Genomic DNA, 19,661 nt, shown 5'->3' with positions numbered 1-19,661 from the left:
CCCTGTGGCTTCAAGATAATTAAGCTTAAATCCAGAATATCTTACTGATTTTACAGTTTACATTATTCAGTCTTAATCAGCTACTTTCCTCAGATAATATTTCCATGATCTCAGCAGTACTTGAATTATCATATTGGTTAGAGTCATTGATCACTTCTTTTATTTATCTTTAAGACACTCATTTCCATTCTCTGCGAGATACTTAGCAATTAGCACAGAATTGTGACTGAATCTGAAGACAGATTCCAGAGTGTGAGCTTGAATGCTAATTGACTGCATAACTCAGTTTCCAGGTTTTTAATCCTCTTGCCTTCTTCTTTCATGTTTGGTCACATTTGCACTTGTATTTCCACACATCAGAATGGAAGTCATATATAAAGAAAAATGTAGGATCTTCTCCAAAATTCTACTAAACAAAGAAAGTAAAGGAGAATCAAATGACCTTGTTTTTTCTTTATTTTGTAGAAATCAGTAGCCGTGTTTAAGGTGTTTAAAATGAAGAGCAAGTATCGAAAGGAATCAAACTTTAAAAAACATAGCAAAAAGCACTGGAATCACACATTTCTGCTTGGAAAATTAGCAGTTTCTATAAAATCTGTTGTTGCTTCAACACAGTTGCCACTGGTGAGGATTACTCCTAGCATGGATGGACATCCCCAATTCTATTTGTTATCTGCTCCACTGACCATGCATTTCTGTGCTGTATGCAACAGCGATCACAAATTTAATGCTTATCAGTGCTGTACAAGGAGGATAGAAGCTGCTCTGTTGAGATGATTTGTCCTCTTAATCTTAAGCTTCTCTATCCATAAAAAGACATAGCTCCTCAATGAAACAGGATTGATAATGAGGAGGGATTTTCATTTGTTTCTTCAGGAGTTTGAAATTTAACCAGAAATGGTAAAGGACATTCTTGCATTCATGTCCTTTGGTGTGAACTACTTGAACCAGTACTCTCCATGCAGAAAGGATAAAGCAATAATGGAAGGACTTATGAGGAGTAAAGATAGGGTGAATGCACGCAGGATTTTTCCCTTCAGAATCAGGGAAACAAGAATTAGAGGTTATAGTTTTAGGGTGAAGGCTAAGTACTTAGGGGAAACACCTTCAGTCAGAGGGCTGTGCAAGTGTGGAACGAGCTGCCAGTAGAAGAGGTAAATGCAGGTTCGATTACAACATTTAAGATAAGTTTGGATAGGTATATGGATGGGAGGAGTTCGTAGAGACTTGATCTGGGTGCAGGCAGATGGGACTAAGCAGAAGATCAGGTCGGCATTGTCTAGTTGGGGAAAAGTGCCTGTATTTGTGATGTGGTACACCACGATTCTATGATTGCAGCTTGATGATGTCCATACTTCATGGCAAAACATGAGATGAATATTATGAGTCAGAATTCATTGCAAGCAGTGAAATAACTACAGTCACGGTAGACCTCAAAAAACTCACAAGGCAAAGATTTAGTGAATGGTCTGGTGATAATTTACTCTTTTATTGAGTTTTGCTATGAGGAATCAATTCCTGAGGATCCACGATGCCCAGTAGTTATGATGTATTTAAACTAACTTTTTGTCTTACCTTTACCTTTCACCCTCCTGCCTCTGCCTGCCAATTTCTCCCCTCCTCCTCCCCTACCTGGTTCTATCTACCCATCACCCTTTACCCCAAGAGGCTGCAGGTGCAGGAATCTGGAGCAACGCACATTGAGCAACACCTGTGGGAGGAGAGCAGCTGTCAACATTTTGGGTTAAACTCTCAAGGACTCGACCCAAAATGGTGAAACTTGCTCTCCTCCCTCAGATGTTCCTTGACCTGCTGAGTTCCTTCAGCAGATTGTTTATTGATCCTTCACCTCTCCTCAGCCTAATAATCACCTCTCACCTGGTCTCACCACTCTTCCTCTCTCCTTTATACTGGTTTCGTTCCTTCTCTACTCAGTCCTGATGTAGGGTTTCCACTCAAAATATTGTCATTTCCTTTCCCCAACAGAGGCTGTTCAACCTGTTGATGTGACTGGGTATGGAAACACCAAGGACTACAGAAAGTGGTGGATACAGTCCAATCTATCGCAGCCAAAACCCTCACCACCACTGAGTACATTTACAAGGAGAGTAACATCACAAGAAAGCAGCATCTGTCATTAAGCATCCCCACCATCCGGGGCATGCTCTGTTCTCTCTTCTATCATTAGGTAAGAGGTATAGAGGTTTAGGTCCCACACCACCAGGTTCAGTAAGTTATTACCCTACAACCTTCAGACGCCTGAACCAGCGTGGATACGTCACTCACAAATGTGAACTGATTCTACAACATACAGACTCAATTTCAAGGACTCTTTACAACTCATCTTCTCCATAATTATTTTCTATCTGCACAATTTTTCTTCTTTTGCACATTTTGTTGGTCGTTGTTTATGTATAGTATTTTTTTGTAAGTTCTATAGTATTCCTTTATTTTCTTGTAAATGCCTGCAAGAAAAATCAATCCCGAGGTAGTATATGGTAACATACCATACAGTCACAGAAAAGTACAGTACTTTGAGAACCGATCTTATTTTGACTTTTTCCTGTATTGTTTGTGGCTGACCAGCTGATGACATTAAAGAATTAATTCAGACTACATAAAAGAATGAAAAATATAGAGTTTTTAATTAACTTTTAAATCTTATAAAGATTGCTAAATTAAAAAATAATTAGGCACATATAATTGAGCCTAAATTTTCATCATACATCTAAAATTTTAGTGCTATGATGATACAGTGAGTAGCTCTGAAGTCTTGCAGCTCCAGGGAAAAGGATTTGATCCTGACTTTCAATCCTGCCTGTATGGAGTTCACACGTTCTCCTTAACATGGTTTCATTTACTGTGGGTGCACCAGCGTGCTCCCACATCCGAAACACACGCTGGTCAGTTAATTAGCTAAAGCAATTAACTAACAATGTGGGTATATGACAGAAGAGTCAAAGCTGATTTGAGGGGCACAAGCCAAAGCATAAGTAGCAGGGCTACAGCGTGGTATAGGGAATGGAACTATTCTGTTTGCTCTTTTGGGAGCTAGCACAGGCCTGGCGGGCTAAATACCCTCACTGTACGTTGTTTTAAGTTGACAAGTCATAAAAACAATAGAAACATTTTAAAGCTCTGATGTTTTGTAATTGTTACATGAGGGAATTATAATATGAAACTATATAACTTGTTTTCAGGTCAGATCATTTGCCAAGCATAATTAGTGCTCAGTGGACCATTAAAAGTTCACTTAGACCCCAGGTAACTTTACATAAGATTTTCAGTGTACTTTGTTTTTCACTCAGACTTGTTAACTTGATTCGATTCATGTTAACTCAAATGATTTCCCATGGTTGTGATGGAAAAGACCGTAAATACATAGCTATATGTGGAAGCATATTGAATAATTGAGAGAATCAATAATTTCCAATGTTGAATTGCACATCAGCAGAATTTTTAATATTGCTATAGGTTCAATTGTTTTCTGTCAACAAACTTTGGCAGTTTCATCCAAAATATCAGAGCAAAGCCTGTGCCATTGCTGTCAGTGCCACCCTTTCTAATTGATTCTTACCCAAGCTTCAGATCAGCCCTGACTTCTTAAGCATCAAAGCCACTTCTCTGAACTTTGTTTCTTTCAGATTCAGGTCTCCTGTTTTGCTCTTGATAAACAGGAGGAGAGCTTAAAATGTGCAGAATTTGTTATTAAATTTTAGTGCGCAGGAAGAAAGCTCCAAAAAGTGCAATGTCTAAGCCTGTAGTCACATCCTCTAGCCATGATGCACCAACACACACTTCACCCATATGAGCATATGGGGGTGCAGAAGACCTAAGGAAAATACCCTGAAGGTTAACCTTTTCTCAGTTTGCTATTAAGTTGTGTTCTGAGTATACGTTCTTCACCTAGTCATATTCATAATGAACAAATACTATTGCTGTTGGACTTCACATATCACAGCCTGCCGGGCCCGGAAGCTATTCTTACTTTTTTTCCTATTTGTTTACCAACTGCAAATCCATGCACAGTTGTGTTCTGGCTAGTGTAATGCTTTACAGCACCAGCAATTTGAAGATTGAGGTTCAATTCCTGCCGCAGTCCGCACGGAATTTGTATGTTCACCCTGTGTCTGTGTGGTTTTTCTCCGGGTGCTCCAGTTTCCTCCCTTAGTGAGTACAGTTAAGCATGCTCTGTTGGCACCGGAAACATAGCAACATTTTGTGGGCTGCCCAGACCACATCCTTGGACTATTTTGGTCATTGATGTAAAAGGTACATCTTACAGCGTGTTTTGATCTACATTGACAAATAAAATTAATCGAACTGAAGAAACGGTTGGAACCTATACCCAAGATAATACAAAGATTGCTGTACTTCCATTGGTTTTGATACAGTGTTAGCATTTTGTAAGAAAGTTGAGATCTTTTAATACAGAAGTGAAGCAGAAACAAGAATATTTGTTAATTGGGATAATGAGTTACATAAAACAAAGCTCTTAGAATCAAAACAGAAATTTCAATCATAAAATTAAGCTAAGTGGGTCAAATCTAATTGCACTCATGTCCCATAGTTGGCAAGAAAAACATTTAGAAGTTAATAATTCAAAAAAAAAAATTGCTCTATATCTTTTAGAAGCAAAGGAACAGCAGAAACTTAAAACAGAAAAATGTAATTTGGTTTTGATTTAATCATCTGTTACCAAATAAATCCTACTCTCTGTTGCATAAGATTGTGTTTTTCTGTTTAATATTTAGTGCTGCTTATTCATACCAGTTTATTCTCTTTGGATATTTAATGACTTGGAATGAATGTCCATTGTATAAGCTTTGTACAGTAGCCTGCTCTTTGTATTTCCCCTCTTGCCCAATTACCATACTGACATGAATTCTCTTTGTAGCCCAGACTTGTTCTTTCCATTAATCCCACAGAAGGCTGGCATCTGTAGCCAAAAACCTGAGTCTATTAGACTCACAACTCATCACAATGAGAGCACTGTCATCTTTTGAAATTCTCAGCAGTAAGTCAGCTAACACAGCCATGGTCATTCAGAGCAGGAGTAAGCCTCCTGAACTGCCTTCAGGAAAAATCTAGAAGGGCATTCTGAGTGAGCTGTCCAAGTGCAGATCAATATCCAGAGACCCAAAACCTGAATTGACTTAGTGAAGTACTGCTGACTAAATAAACTTAGACCTCAGCACTCTTCCTTACAATCAATGTTTAGACTTATAGAGTTGTACAGTATAAAAATAGGCTCTTCAGTGCATCACATCTACCTTTATGCCAATCTATACACTAATCCCATTTGTATATGTTTGGCACATAGCTTTCTCTGCATGTCCAAATGTCTTTGAAAAGTAGTGATTCTTTCTTTACCACCTTCTCTGGCAGATACCAAGCACACTATGTTATAAAAAGCTTGCCCCTCAAAATCCCTTTTAAGCACTTTCTTCTCACCTTAAATCTAATCCTTACCTTGGGGAGAAGTATTCTATCAGTACTATCAATGCCTTGTACTATTTAATACACTTGTATCAAGTTACCCCTCAACCTCCTTTACTCCAGAGATGACAAAGTCAGCCTATACACACTCTCCCCATAACTCAAGACCTTCAATTCAGGAAATATCTTTGAGAAATTCATTTGTTCTCTCCCTAACACAGCCAATATCCTTTCTTTTCGCGTGACAATCAGAAATACATGTAAAAATGCTTTAAAGTATTTGGGGGAAATCTTGCTCTACGATGGATCAAAGAGTTAAGAGTATATATACACGAATATGCATATTTGTGATATTTGTATGGTTTGGCAACTGTGTGTAGGTATCCATGGGTATGCCATGTTTATTGGATAAATACATACCGTAATGTGTAGGCTGTTTGTTCACAAGCATATACTGTATGTGCACAATATGTGTATGTTATCTTAATTGTCCCTTCTTGGAACATGAATGAAATGCAAGGACTAAGTTATCTGCATAAACACTATTTTGTTTTTAAAAAATAACGTAAGAATTGTAAAACATAATGTTCATAATTACACTGCACATCTGGAAGTGCTTACTAATTTGGCCTGAAGTTATGTATTCTCGATGTTAACTTGCACTCAACATTTGTCTAGTAGGTCTGCAACATCAAGTTCCTTCTGTTTCCCCCCTCAACAACTAGAGCAGATATTTAAGGAGCATTCTGGAAAGAATGTGGGCTATGAAACCGTGATGAGATTGTGATGAGAAAGTCTTACTGGAAAGTTTTGATTTTATAATGACTGTCAGATTTTTTCATTCAATTCATATGTGAACGTGTGAGTTTGCATCTCCAATGTAAATATTGCTGCTATACTTAGCTCAGCCTCCTTTTGTTTATGGGCTATGGGTCTCACAGTTAACTCTCCAAGGACCTAGAATTTAAATTCTTTGGGAATCACTTTGTGCTTTCATGTAACATTATTTTGTGTGCTATTTAAACAAGTCACTATTTGACCAAATAAATCTGCGCAAATTAAATACCTTTATGTTTTTATTCTGGCCTATTTTCCCATGGGAAGCAGGTCTGCAAGGAGTTCTTTATGGATCTTTTCTGAGGCTTAACTATTTTCCCCACTGCCTCTGCCTGCTGTTCCTCTTTGCTGCCCTCCATTTTATATGATAGAACTCCCTGGAGAGAACAATACAAGTTGCATTGAAAACGTTGGCTCCCAAGGACACTGACTTCAGATGGATTGCACAGCACCAAAGTTATTAACCCACCATTGATTCCACCACTGTGCAACAAGGGATAGCATTAAAATCTTTAAAGTGACAACAAATAGCAACTGTTTTTTTAAAAGGATGAACACCAGAAATTTAACATTGATGAAATGCACCATAGGTAGAAATGGTCACAGAAACAGACTATTGTGATGGAGCAGAAAGTAATTGACTCCTTCCTCAAAATTGTGACATTTTATTTGTTAATGCAGTTAATTGTGATCTTGCTCCTGGTTGTTGAATCGATGAGCATTGGCTGCAAGGTTTTTAAAAATTCAGTTGTAGATTGCTGGTTAGTGTTTTCCAATTTTTAAGGTGTTTGCATTCTGATCATTTTCCTCCTCGTCCAGCAATGTTTTGATCTTAAAATCCCCTCCATGACCTTGAGCTCCTTATCACTGTTCTTTTCACAATACTGCTTCTGAATCTCTGCACTCTTCTAATACCAGACTCTTGCACATGCCAAATCTTCATTACAACCCCATGGGTCAGCTGATTAGTTTTTGAGCTCAGGAATTCCCTGTGAATTTTTCTGCCACTCTCACTCTCACCTCCTTAAGGAGACTAAAGGTGTACTCTTTTGACTAAGCTTTCAATCACCGGTTCTAATATTTTCTTTTCTGGCTCAGTCTCAAACATGGTTTGATAATACTGTTATAAGGCACCTTGTGACATTTTACCTCATTACTGGGGCTAGATAGATGAAAGCTTAAGTTGTTATTTTGCTGCACAACATCAGTAATTTCCCGAACCATAGCATTAACTTCACTACTCGTGATTCAAAGTAAGAATGATGGGACTCTGAGTGAATAGCTTCTCTGGTGATTCTTTTTTCATCTTTGTTGGAGAAAAAAATTCTTTAGTTGTCAACATCTCCTCCACATCTAATGAGTATATCTAAGATGAAAAACTTACCAGATTAAAAAACAAAGAACCATTAAAACCCACCCAATGTGTCTGTTATAATCAGCCAATCATGTAGCAGCATAAAAGCATGTAAGCATGGTCAAGAGGTTCAGTTGTTGTCTGGGAAAAGCTGACAGAAAGGCAACAGTAACTCAACTAATCACGTGTTACAACAGTTATGTGCAGAAGAGCATCTCTGAATGCACAATATGTCGAACCTTGACGTGGATGGGGTACAGCAGCAGAAGACCACACCCGGTTCCATTCCTAAGAAAGTGGCCACTGAGTGCATATATTAATTCAAGGGACGTGGGTGTCACAGACTGAGGTAACATCTAATTGCCCATCTCAAGTTGTCCTTGAGAATGTAATGGTGAGCTGTAAGTATAAGTAACAAAATATAATTTATAACCTTAAAAAAAGTTCAGGCAAAAATAATGGCAAGCATTTGACAGCGTGAACAGGATGATGCCATTCAGTCCGTCTTGTTAGATCACGGCAATCTGTATCTCAATTCAGGTCTGCTCCAATGGACAATTTATCTTGTTTCAGCCAAGACTAAGCATTGAATTTTAGACAGAGGATTGAAATGATTAGTGACAACTGAAAATGAGACATCTTTTTTTACCCTCCGTAAAAGACCAAGTGCATCTCTGGAAACTGGGTCAGCAATAAATAAGGACCAGACTGATGATTCATTGACAAATGCAAATAAAAGAACAATAATGATGACAAGCTACTTGAAATACCATTTTTCAAGATCCACTACAGCAAGCTACAGATTGCTTTCTCTTAAATGGAGGGAGAATGTAAGGTTACAGACCCAATCTGTAGCATATTGTTTGTTTATTTAGCCAAAACTGACTTAAATGGAAATGTCAGCTGTGGAGTTATAATCCAATTGCTTTGCACAGAATCATTTGAATGAAACTTTAAGCAGAGGATCTGTTGCCTCTCCTGGCAAGATAGAAAATAAAACTTTAACTTATTTAGTTGAAGATCATATCAGAGATATTCCTGGTGTTCTGACAAATTGAGTCCTGTGTTCCTTTCAGTATATGATTATACCTCTAAGATACCTCATGGGCTGCAAAGGACTGTAGTATGTCCTGAAGGGTATGATATTAATACAAGTATTTAGTTTCACAAATAGTAAACAATTTCTGTTTAATATTTATTGTAAAGAAAGAATGAACTGTTTATGGTGAAAGTTCAGGTATTTGCTTTTTAAATAATTTCCACCTCTAATCCTGAAGAAGAAATATAAAACAACTCAAGGTTGGAACCCTCCCTGATTATTAGAAATTTCTAGCCAAGGAATACTGGGGCTGATTGCGATGAATGAATGTTTATTAAAGTAGTGCATGTGACTCTGGTATGCACCTTTTCCCCTTTAATTCTAAAATTCACAGCTGAGGCTGAGAACTCTTGGAAGCTTATCATGACCTCTGGAATAGCACTGGATAGTTCCAATTTCTCAGCTTGATAACAGAACCAATGAGTTGAGATCTGCTAACCTTTAGAAGGGCAGGCATGCATGCACTCATCAGAAGAATTCATCAGATATAATCAGCCCATTCTTTTTTGAGGAAGTGGTATATAAATGTGGAGTTGGAAGTATTTTGGGAGCTTGGCTAAAGGACGACATGCAATTTAACAAAGCTGTTATCCCTATTTAGACCTGCTTGATGTATATTAGATGTTACCAGACTTTGATGGAGAGCAATCCCAGATTATGGAAAAAGGATATTTAGAGCATTAGAATCAGCAAATAATCCAACACTATTGTGATATATAACCAAATCCTTGATTAATCCAGTGTTTAATGCTACCATGGACCAACATTCAAAGGCATTGATATAAAGCAAATGTCTTTTTTTTTGGCACTATTTTAATCCTGGAATTTTGAGTTAGATGCTTCAACAACTTGACACTGAGAACTCGAATTGTAAACAGGAAGCAATAATCTCAAGAGCAGCAGTGAGCTGATTATCAATATTGCAAACACCCAGAGAAGCTGATATTTCTTGGAAAGGATAAACAGTGTCACAGGAAAAGTAGTTATTGAAAACATGACAGGGGAGAAAAAAACACTCCACAGGGTGCTCCTGTCAAACAGATCAGAGTTTCTGGGTGTGAAGATGTGCTTTCAGACTCCGGGATTTAATAGGAATCTACTCGACGTTATTTTTATCCTTGTAAATTTGCCTGTCTCTACCTCCACAAAAGGTGTTTTCTCTTGGTTACAAGATTTTGTAAAAAAATAAGATCCTGAGAAGTTTTAACAGACTGGTTGTGGAGAGTGGAGACCATATTTTCACTTGGGAAAATCGAGAACTAAGGGTGCCTTGTTAACTACAAAAAGTCGACCTTTTAAGAGAGAGATAATTATTTACTTGCCAGCACTTGTGAGGTCTTGGAATTCTTTTCACAGAACATAATGATACCAGAATATTTGAATACTTTTAAGCTAAGATAAATGGTACTTGATCAGTAAGTGGCTGGAATTTGACTGTTGGAGCAAACTTGAGAGAGGGAGTCTCTCCTCCTCTTAATTTATCTAAACATATATTTGTATGTACAATCTCATCTCCTCAACATTTTACTACTGTTCTTCCACCTGCATTCAGTGGCCTCTTTAGTAGGTAGCTCTTGTACCTAGTAAAATGGCCACCAAGTTGTTGACAATCATCTGCTGTTGTAATTCATCCACTTCAAAGTTTGACGTGTGCATTCTCTGGTGCTGTTCTGCATAACACTATTGTAAAGCTTAGTTATTTGAGTTACTGTCACCTTCCTGTCAGCTTGAACCAGTCTGGCCATTCTCCACTGATCTCTGTTATTAACGAGGCATTTTTGCCCAAAGAACTGCCACTCAATGGATTGTTTTTGTTTTTCGTACCATTCTCTGTAAACTCTGGAGACTTGCACAGGAATATCTCAGGAGATCAAGTTTTTTGAGATACTCAGACCACCCCATCTGGCATCAAATTCATTCTACAGTCAAAGTCACTAGGATCACATTTCTTCTAGATTCTGATGTTTGGTCTGGACAACAGGCTTCGATGCATGCAGTTGCTGCCACGTGATTGGCTGGTTGAATATTTGCATTAACAAGCAGCTGTACAGGTGTACCTAATAAAGTGGTCACTGAGCATATATTTCACTTATATTAAAGAAAGACATCATGAGGAGCTCTCAAATACTCTATCATCTTAAAAAAATTGCCTGAATGTATGAGTGACATAAATTAAAGATTGCTGAATTTTGCCCTGAATGTGTTTGTGAATCCTTTAACAGGGTCTTGAACACCTTCAAAGCCTACGATGTGATTTGACATAGAGCAATTCCAAATTGCTAGCATGCAACCCTCACTAAAGCTATGCCTGAAGCTACATCAGATTCCTCTGCCTGCGTTGTAATTAATGGTTCTTGCTCCGACCCGCTTTCTGTTAACCTCAGCATTCCCTAAGGATCAGTCTTTTCCACTCTCTACTTCCTTTGATATTAGAGACCTTCTTCACTTATCACCCAGTGTTATCCACTCTGACTTGCTGCTGATATCAGTCTCCACTTTAATTCCATCACTTGTCCTCATTGCACATAATTTCCCTGATCCTCCTGCTCTGCAATGGATTAATCATTACTGGGTAAAAATTACTGTCAGCGAGGTTATTCTTGAATGATTAGTCTGTTATTTTTAAGTCCTGTCTCATTATTTTATCAAAGGACCTAATTTAAATAATTTCTACAGTTCGATTTTGATTTGCCCTTTTTTAGTTAAGAATTAAAATATGTATATTTTGTTTCTTCCATGTTTCTACATATCTTCCGCAAATCTAATCAATTTCTAACTTTAAGAAAGTAAAGCTTTGCATTTTCATGAAAAGGTGCAGAAGAGGTTCACAACGGTATTGCCTGGATTAAAGAAAATTAGTTATCAGGAGAGACTGGATAAAAAAGTTGGATTTTTTTTTGGTATGTCAGAGGCTTATGGGGAATGGAAGGTGGTAACCTGATATAAATGTATTAGATTATGAAAGGCAAAGATAGGGTTGATAGTCAGAGTCCCTGGGAGGAAATTTTAAATACTTGGGGGAATAGCTTAAAGATGAGTTAGTTTAAAGAAGATTTACAAGGAACATAATTTATACAGAGTGTGATAGGTGCCTGGAACACACTGCTGGAAGCAAATATAAACGCAATATTTAAGAGGTGTTTCACTACCTGAAAATTATAACTGCACCTTTCTTGCTTTCACTGATGCAAATTGGTCTATGATGTGATCAAAGACAGATTTTCAGTTTTTTCAGACCCAGGAATAGCCCGGAATGAAAGAAAGTCAATCACATGTATGCAGATTGGATTTGTTTGGATTGGCATTATGGTCAGCACCAACATCATCTGCTGAAGGTCCTGTTCCTGAAATATGCTGTCCTTTGTCCTATTCACATCCCTTTCAGATGTTGCAAAGCACATTATAACCAATGATGTCTATTTGAAGAGTACCCACTGTGGCAATGTGACAAAAGAGACATTTAGTGAACTCCAATATATAGGATCTCAACACAAAGAGCATTCTTGTCCCCAGGGTAGTGGTCCCACAATCAGGTTCGATTGCTCTTCTCTGTGCCATGTTTACTGAACTGTTGGGGATACTTTCTTTCTGATAATCTGTCCTTAGTGCTATGAGTTGAAAGGTGAATATTAACCAAGAAACAAGAGATGATTACGGATGCTCTTTTTTTCAAAATGATACTATGGGCTCTTTTACATCAGAGTGTGAGACAATCGTGCGTGAGACTCTGGTTTAATAGCATCACCTGAAAGACAACATCTGTAACATTTCAGCGTAACCTTAGCATTACATTGGAGCATGAACAGGAAGTTTTGTGTTCAGATCTCTTGACTAGAAATTGAATCTGTACCCCACTGAGCATGACAAGCTTTGCTATTACTCCTCCATTGGCTGTCAATTGTCCACCAGACTGAGACTCCATAATCTATGGACTTATTTTCAAAGACTCTACAACTCAGGTTCTCAATATTATGAATTAATTATTTTGTTATTATTTTTATATTTGCAGAATTTGTTGTCTTTTGCTCATTGGACCTTTGTCCATCTTTGCGTGCAGTTTTTCATTGATTCTATGTTTCTTTGTATCTACTGTGAATGTCCACAAGAAAATTAACCTCTGGGTAATATATGGTGACGTATATGTACTTCGATATTAAATTTACTTTGAACTCATCCTCCCGACTTTAGAAAAAACTTGCCTGATCATAGGATATAGGAGCAGAATTAGGCCATTTGGCTCATTTGGTCTTCTCCCCATTTATTGGTAAAATTGTTACTCAACCCAAAGCCTCTTCTTCACTTTACCTCTTTGTGAAGCCCAGATTTATGCTGGACAATATTTAGGTACAGAATTGGTAAACCAGTAAGTGTGAGTTTAGAACCTAATTGTAGTTTGAAAACTAGAGTTCTATTGCAAAAAATAAAATCCATGAATTTAAAAGGGTATTTGAAAGGAGAATAGGACTGAAACTCAGCTGTCTCTCAGTAATGTGCTTTACAGAAGGACCTCCCTTCTGTCCTTACTCTGTCAAGTTTCTGCGTGACTCCACTCCTGATATTTGACTGACATTTGGTCACTAGGGTTCTTGACTAATCAAGAGTTGTATCAAAGTACAACAACTGAGAAAATAATCTTCCAGAAATAGTAAGGGACAGAGGGTCCAGTGAGATGGAGGAACTGAGCGAAATACATGTTAGTAGGGAAGTGGTGTTAGGTAAATTGAAGGGATTGAAGGCAGATAAATCCCCAGGGCCAGATGGTCTGCATCCCAGAGTGCTTAAGGAAGTGGCCCAAGAAATAGTGGATGCATTAGTGATAATTTTTCAAAACTCGTTAGATTCTGGACTAGTTCCTGAGGATTGGAGGGTGGCTAATGTAACCCCACTTTTTAAAAAAGGAGGGAGAGAGAAACCGGGGAATTATAGGCCGGTTAGCCTAACGTCGGTGGTGGGGAAACTGCTGGAGTCAGTTATCAAGGATGTGATAACAGCACATTTGGAAAGCGGTGAAATGATCGGACAAAGTCAGCATGGATTTGTGAAAGGAAAATCATGTCTGACGAATCTCATAGAATTTTTTGAGGATGTAACTAGTAGAGTGGATAGGGGAGAACCAGTGGATGTGGTATATTTGGATTTTCAAAAGGCTTTTGACAAGGTCCCACACAGGAGATTAGTGTGCAAACTTAAAGCACATGGTATTGGGGGTAAGGTATTGGTGTGGGTGGAGAATTGGTTAGCAGACAGGAAGCAAAGAGTGGGAATAAACGGGACCTTTTCAGAATGGCAGGCGGTGACTAGTGGGGTACCGCAAGGCTCAGTGCTGGGACCCCAGTTGTTTACAATATATATTAATGACTTGGATGAGGGAATTAAATGCAGCATCTCCAAGTTTGCGGATGACACGAAGCTGGGTGGCAGTGTTAGCAGTGAGGAGGATGCTAAGAGGATGCAGGGTGACTTGGATAGGTTGGGTGAGTGGGCAAACTCATGGCAGATGCAATTTAATGTGGATAAATGTGAAGTTATCCACTTTGGTGGCAAAAATAGGAAAACAGATTATTATCTGAATGGTGGCCGATTAGGAAAAGGGGAGGTGCAACGAGACCTGGGTGTCATTATACACCAGTCATTGAAAGTGGGCATGCAGGTACAGCAGGCGGTGAAAAAGGCGAACGGTATGCTGGCATTTATAGCGAGAGGATTCGAGTACAGGAGCAGGGAGGTACTACTGCAGTTGTACAAGGCCTTGGTGAGACCACACCTGGAGTATTGTGTGCAGTTTTGGTCCCCTAATCTGAGGAAAGACATCCTTGCCATAGAGGGAGTACAAAGAAGGTTCACCAGATTGATTCCTGGGATGGCAGGTCTTTCATATGAAGAAAGACTGGATGAACTGGGCTTGTACTCGTTGGAATTTAGAAGATTGAGGGGGGATCTGATTGAAACGTATAAGATCCTAAAGGGATTGGACAGGCTAGATGCGGGAAGATTGTTCCCGATGTTGGGGAGGTCTAGAACGAGGGGTCACAGTTTGAGGATAGAGGGGAAGCCTTTTAGGACCGAGGTTAGGAAAAACTTCTTCACACAGAGAGTGGTGAATCTGTGGAATTCTCTGCCACAGCAAACTGTTGAGGCCAGTTCATTAGCTATGTTTAAAAGGAAGTTAGATATGGCCCTTGTGGCTACAGGGGTCACGGGGTATGGAGGGAAGGCTGGGTTCTGAGTTGGATGATCAGCCATGATCATAATAAATGGCGGTGCAGGCTCGAAGGGCCGAATGGCCTACTCCTGAACCTATTTTCTATGTTTCTATGTTTCTAAAAGAATATAATGGATGGACAATATGATTCGATTATGCCACCAATCCTGTTGTCTATCCATTCTGACACATGTAACTTGTCATAATGTTCCAATCTATTTCATTTTGTTCTGTCAATGGAACATAGACTTTTGGGAAGAGGCACAATTGGGTACAAGTGGCTCTGGAGGTCATTAGCATTTGCTTTCCCCCTGTGAAGTGCCATGTTTCCAGGTCAAACATGGGAAATGGAAATCTATATTTTGCCATTACTATGTGATTTCAATAAATGAATCTGAGAGATACCACACCGAGAATGATTCCATGGTAGGTAGAAAGCAAAAATGACACAATCCTCCAACAAGTCTCTCCCTCCAAATGATATCATGAAATCTAGCAGTTCTTTCATTGTTTTGAATACCCTATTTAATATAAAATCTGAAGGAAAAGAACAGCTATTTATAATCCGTTTTATTGTATTGTAGTATCTCCACACATTGTATGTCAGACTGCTCACCTAGAACTGCAGTATTGAAGGAGATTAACTCCTTTTCTTTTCCATCATTGTAGAAAGCAAGATGCCATGTGCCTGAATCCAGATACTGAACAAACACTGCTTCATTGATGACCAAGGTCTGGATGCTTCTCCTCTCGCGTGGCGATTCCATCACACTCCATTTTTCCTTGCCGTCAAGGCGCTCCATAAAATCATACTGAAACCAGAAACAAAAAGAGGTGCACTGTAAAACTTCTGTCAAATCAGTTCACATTTACCTTCATAAAAACATACTGAAATCATAAACAAAAAGAAATGCTCTGGAAACCTTCCATCAAATCAGTTCACATTTACCTTCATAAATGTGATAATCTTCTCAATGATCTACTTAATTGAAGAGTTGTAGCTGAAGGAAGCAATTGAACTATAATCAGCTGTAAAAAAAAACACTTCTAATTCTGCTTTAGCACTGCTAAGTAATTCCATCATAATTTTCAGAGTATTTGCTTCACCAATTAATTTGATGATTACCGCTTGATAATCAGAGAGATTGTGTTACTTTATTAATCATCCTACATGGACATCATTGTGCTTCAAATAAACAAAAGAGGGTTGTTTTTATTTTGTATAGTAGTATACAGCTGGTGAACCTGCATCTCATTGGTCATCTCTGAATATTTTTATTTCAATCAAGTGTCTTTTGGCAGCTTTTGATCAGGAAGATATTGAAACCCAGCTGTTCTCTGTAAACGACTATAAGGCCGATCAATAAACAACAAATCCCTGTAAATGTCCTTGATTAAAGTTTCTTCCCAGAAAGAAAGAGGCAGCATTTATATAATGAACTGAATTGAGCTTAATTTTAACCAGCCATTTCATGGAGAACTACGGGCTATCTGAAGTCAGTGACTCTGCACGCTTTGGACTTGTGCATGTTTGGTTACACATGGAGTCTGAGATGAACTGGAGATCAGGTGCTGCCGATACAGAGAGGACTCAGATGCATATTTTAATTGACCCATTACCTCAAGTCAAGTCAAGTCACTTTTTATTGTCATTTCAACCATAACTGCTGGTACAGTACATAGTAAAAATGAGACAATGTTTTTCAGGACCATGGTGCTACATGAAACAATACAAAAACTACAGTGAACTACGTAAAACAACACAAAAGCTACACTAGACTACAGACCTACCCAGGACTATATAAATTGTACAAAACAGTGCAGACATTACAATAGGCACAGTAGAGGGCAGTAGGTTGGTGTCAGTCCAGGCTCTGGATAACAAGGGGTCTGATGGCTTGGGGGAAGAATCTGTTATATAGTCCGGTTGTGAGAGCCCGAATGCTTCGGTGCCTTTTGCCAGATGGCAGGAGGGAGAAGAGTTTGTATGAGGGGTGCATGAGGTCCTTCATAATGCTGTTTGCTTTACGGATGCAGTGTGTTGTGTAAATGTCTGTAATGGTGGGAAGAGAGACCCTGATGATCTTCTCAGCTGACCCTCCGCTGCAGGGTCTTGCGATCCAAGATGGTGCAATTTCTGAACCAGGCAGTGATGCAGCTGCTCAGGATGCTCTCAATACAACCTCTGTAGAATGTGGTGAGGATGGGGGTTGGTGGAAGATGGACTTGTTTCAGCCTTTGCAGAAAGTAGAGATGCTGCTGTGCTTTCTTTGCTATGGAGCTGGTGTTGAGGGACCAGGTGAGATTCTCCGCCAGGTGAACACCAAGAAATTTGGTGCTCTTAACGATCTCTACGGAGAAGTCGTTGATGTTCAGCAGAGAGTGGTCGCTCCATGTCCTCCTGAAGTCAACAACCATCTCTTTTGTTTTGTTCACATTCAGAGACGGATTGTTGGCTCTGCAACAGTCCATTAGCTGCTGCACCTCCTCTCTGTATGCTGACTCATCGTTCTTGCTGATGAGACCCACCACAGTCGTGTCATCGGCGAACTTGATAATGTGGTTCGGGCTGTGTGTTGCAGCACAGTCGTGGGTCAGCAGGGTGAACAGCAGTGGACTGAGCACACAGCCCTGGGGGGCCCCCGTGCTCACTCCACACTAGAGCTGGTTGTGTCATGTGAATGAAGACACCCTCCTACAAAGCAAGGGAGTTTTATTTCAGTGCCTCTTCAATATTTGCTTGTATTTTATTGTGTTTAAGATCATAAGGTATATGAGCAGAATTAGGCCACTTGGCCTATAGAGTCTGCACTGCCATTTCATCATGTCCGATCCATTTCCCTCTAAGCCCCAATCTCCTGCCTTCTTTCTGTAACCCTTCATGCCCTGATCAATCAAGAACCGATCAACCTATGCTTTAAAAATAGTCATAGTCATACTTTATTGATCCCGGGGGAAATTGGTTTTCGCTACAGTTGCACCATAAATAATTAAATAGTAATAAAACCATAAATAATTAAATAGTAATATGTAAATTATGCCAGATGGAAATAAGTACAGGACCAGCCTATTGGCTCAGGGTGTCTGACCCTCCCAGGGAGGAGTTGTAAAGTTTGATGGCCACAGGCAGGAATGACTTCCTTTAACGCTCTGTGTTGCATCTCGGTGGAATGAGTCTCTGGCTGAATGTACTCCTGTGCTCAACCAGTATATTATGTAGTGGATGGGAGACAAATACCCAATGACTTGGCATCACAGTCACTTGTGGCAACAAATTCCACTGATTCATCACTCTCTGGCTGAAGAAATAAATCCTCATCTACATTCTAAATGGACATCCATCTGTTCTGAGGTTGTGCCCTCTGGTCCTAGACTCCCCCATGACAGGAAACCTCCTCTCCACATCCACTCTCTCAAGGCCTTTCAACATTCATAGGTTTCGATAGGATCACTCTCCTCATTCTTCTGAATTCAAGTGAGTACAGGCCCAGATCCATCAGTTGGTCTTCAAATGGTAACGCTTTCATTCCCGGAATCATTCTCGTGAACCTCCTCTGAACCTCCTCTCTAATGTCTGCACATCCTTTCTTAGATAAGAGATCCAAAACTGCTCACAATACCCCAAGTGAGGCCTTAGCAGTCTACAATAAAGCCTCAACATTACATCCTTCCTTTGAAATTCTAGTCCTCTCAAAATCAACACTTACCTTTGCAGTAAGGAATTTGCCTTCCTTACCACTGACTCAACCTGCAAATTAACCTTTAGGGAATCCTGCACAAGGACTCCTAAGTCCCTTTGCACCTTGGATTTTTTAATTCTCTCTCCATTTCAAAAATAGTCTACACTTTTATTTCTTCTACCAAAGTGCATGACCATACACTTCCTGACACTGTATTCATCTGTCACTTCTTTGCCCATTCTCCTAATCTGTCTAAGTCCTCCTGCAGACTCCCTGATTCCTCAACACTATCTGCCCCTCCACCTATCTTTGAATCATCCTACACTTGGCCACAAAGCTATCAATTCTGTCATCCAAATCATTGACATATAAGGTAAAAAGAAGTGGTCCCAACACAGACCCAGGCAGAGGACCACAAATCACTAGCAGCCAACCAGAAAAGGCTCCCTTTATTTCCACTCTTTGCCTCCTGCTGATAAGCCAATGCTCTACCATGTTTCTAATTAAAATTTTTTGGGTTTGTACTTCCTTTGTTAGTTATAATTTTTTGTTATTTCAATCTGAATGGTTTATAAATGTTTCCACCTATCTGAGGCAAACATTCAGTATGGAGCCCACTCCACCTTGTAGGAAATATCCTCTCTGTTGCTTCTTCATGGTCAGAACCAGTAAGGATCAGCGGGTGGGCACCACAAGTAGCAAGATTGGGCAGTGGGCCAGATCTGGACAGATCCAGTTTATTGTTTTATCACACCCTTCATACCATTAATGTGCAAACATGGTGGATGGTTAGCACAGCCAGAACATATAAATGGACAGTATGACACAAAACAACCAAGAAACTTCCATAATGTTGACTGAATAATGTCCGAATTGGAAATAAATGTGTCTCTGAAAAACATACGCAAAATACTGGAGAAATTCTGCAGGTAAGGCAGCATCTAAGGAGGGGAATAAACAGCAATGTTTCAGGCCAAGACCCTTCATCAGGACTGGAAAGGAGGGGGGAAGAAGCCAGAATCAGAAGGTGGGGTGAGTGGAATGTGCATA

The 19,661-nt window shown here is 39.4% G+C and overlaps 1 protein-coding gene across 8 annotated transcripts in view; it reads right to left on the bottom strand.

Annotated features, from left to right (window-relative positions):
- Nucleotides 1–19,661, bottom strand: part of LOC134349198 (teneurin-2-like) — a 3,136,038-nt gene that overhangs the window by 150,969 nt on the left and 2,965,408 nt on the right. For all 8 annotated transcript variants that reach the window (XM_063053178.1, XM_063053171.1, XM_063053173.1 and 5 more), the window contains one exon: nt 15,548–15,743. In XM_063053178.1, the coding sequence (XP_062909248.1) occupies nt 15,548–15,743 (196 nt within the window). The remainder of the gene's footprint in view (nt 1–15,547; nt 15,744–19,661) is intronic.

Source organism: Mobula hypostoma, chromosome 7 (genome assembly GCF_963921235.1).
Source record: "Mobula hypostoma chromosome 7, sMobHyp1.1, whole genome shotgun sequence".
Lineage (NCBI taxonomy): Eukaryota > Metazoa > Chordata > Chondrichthyes > Myliobatiformes > Myliobatidae > Mobula > Mobula hypostoma.
Note: the sequence above shows the minus strand (reverse complement) of the source record. Positions and strands in the feature narration are given on the sequence as shown.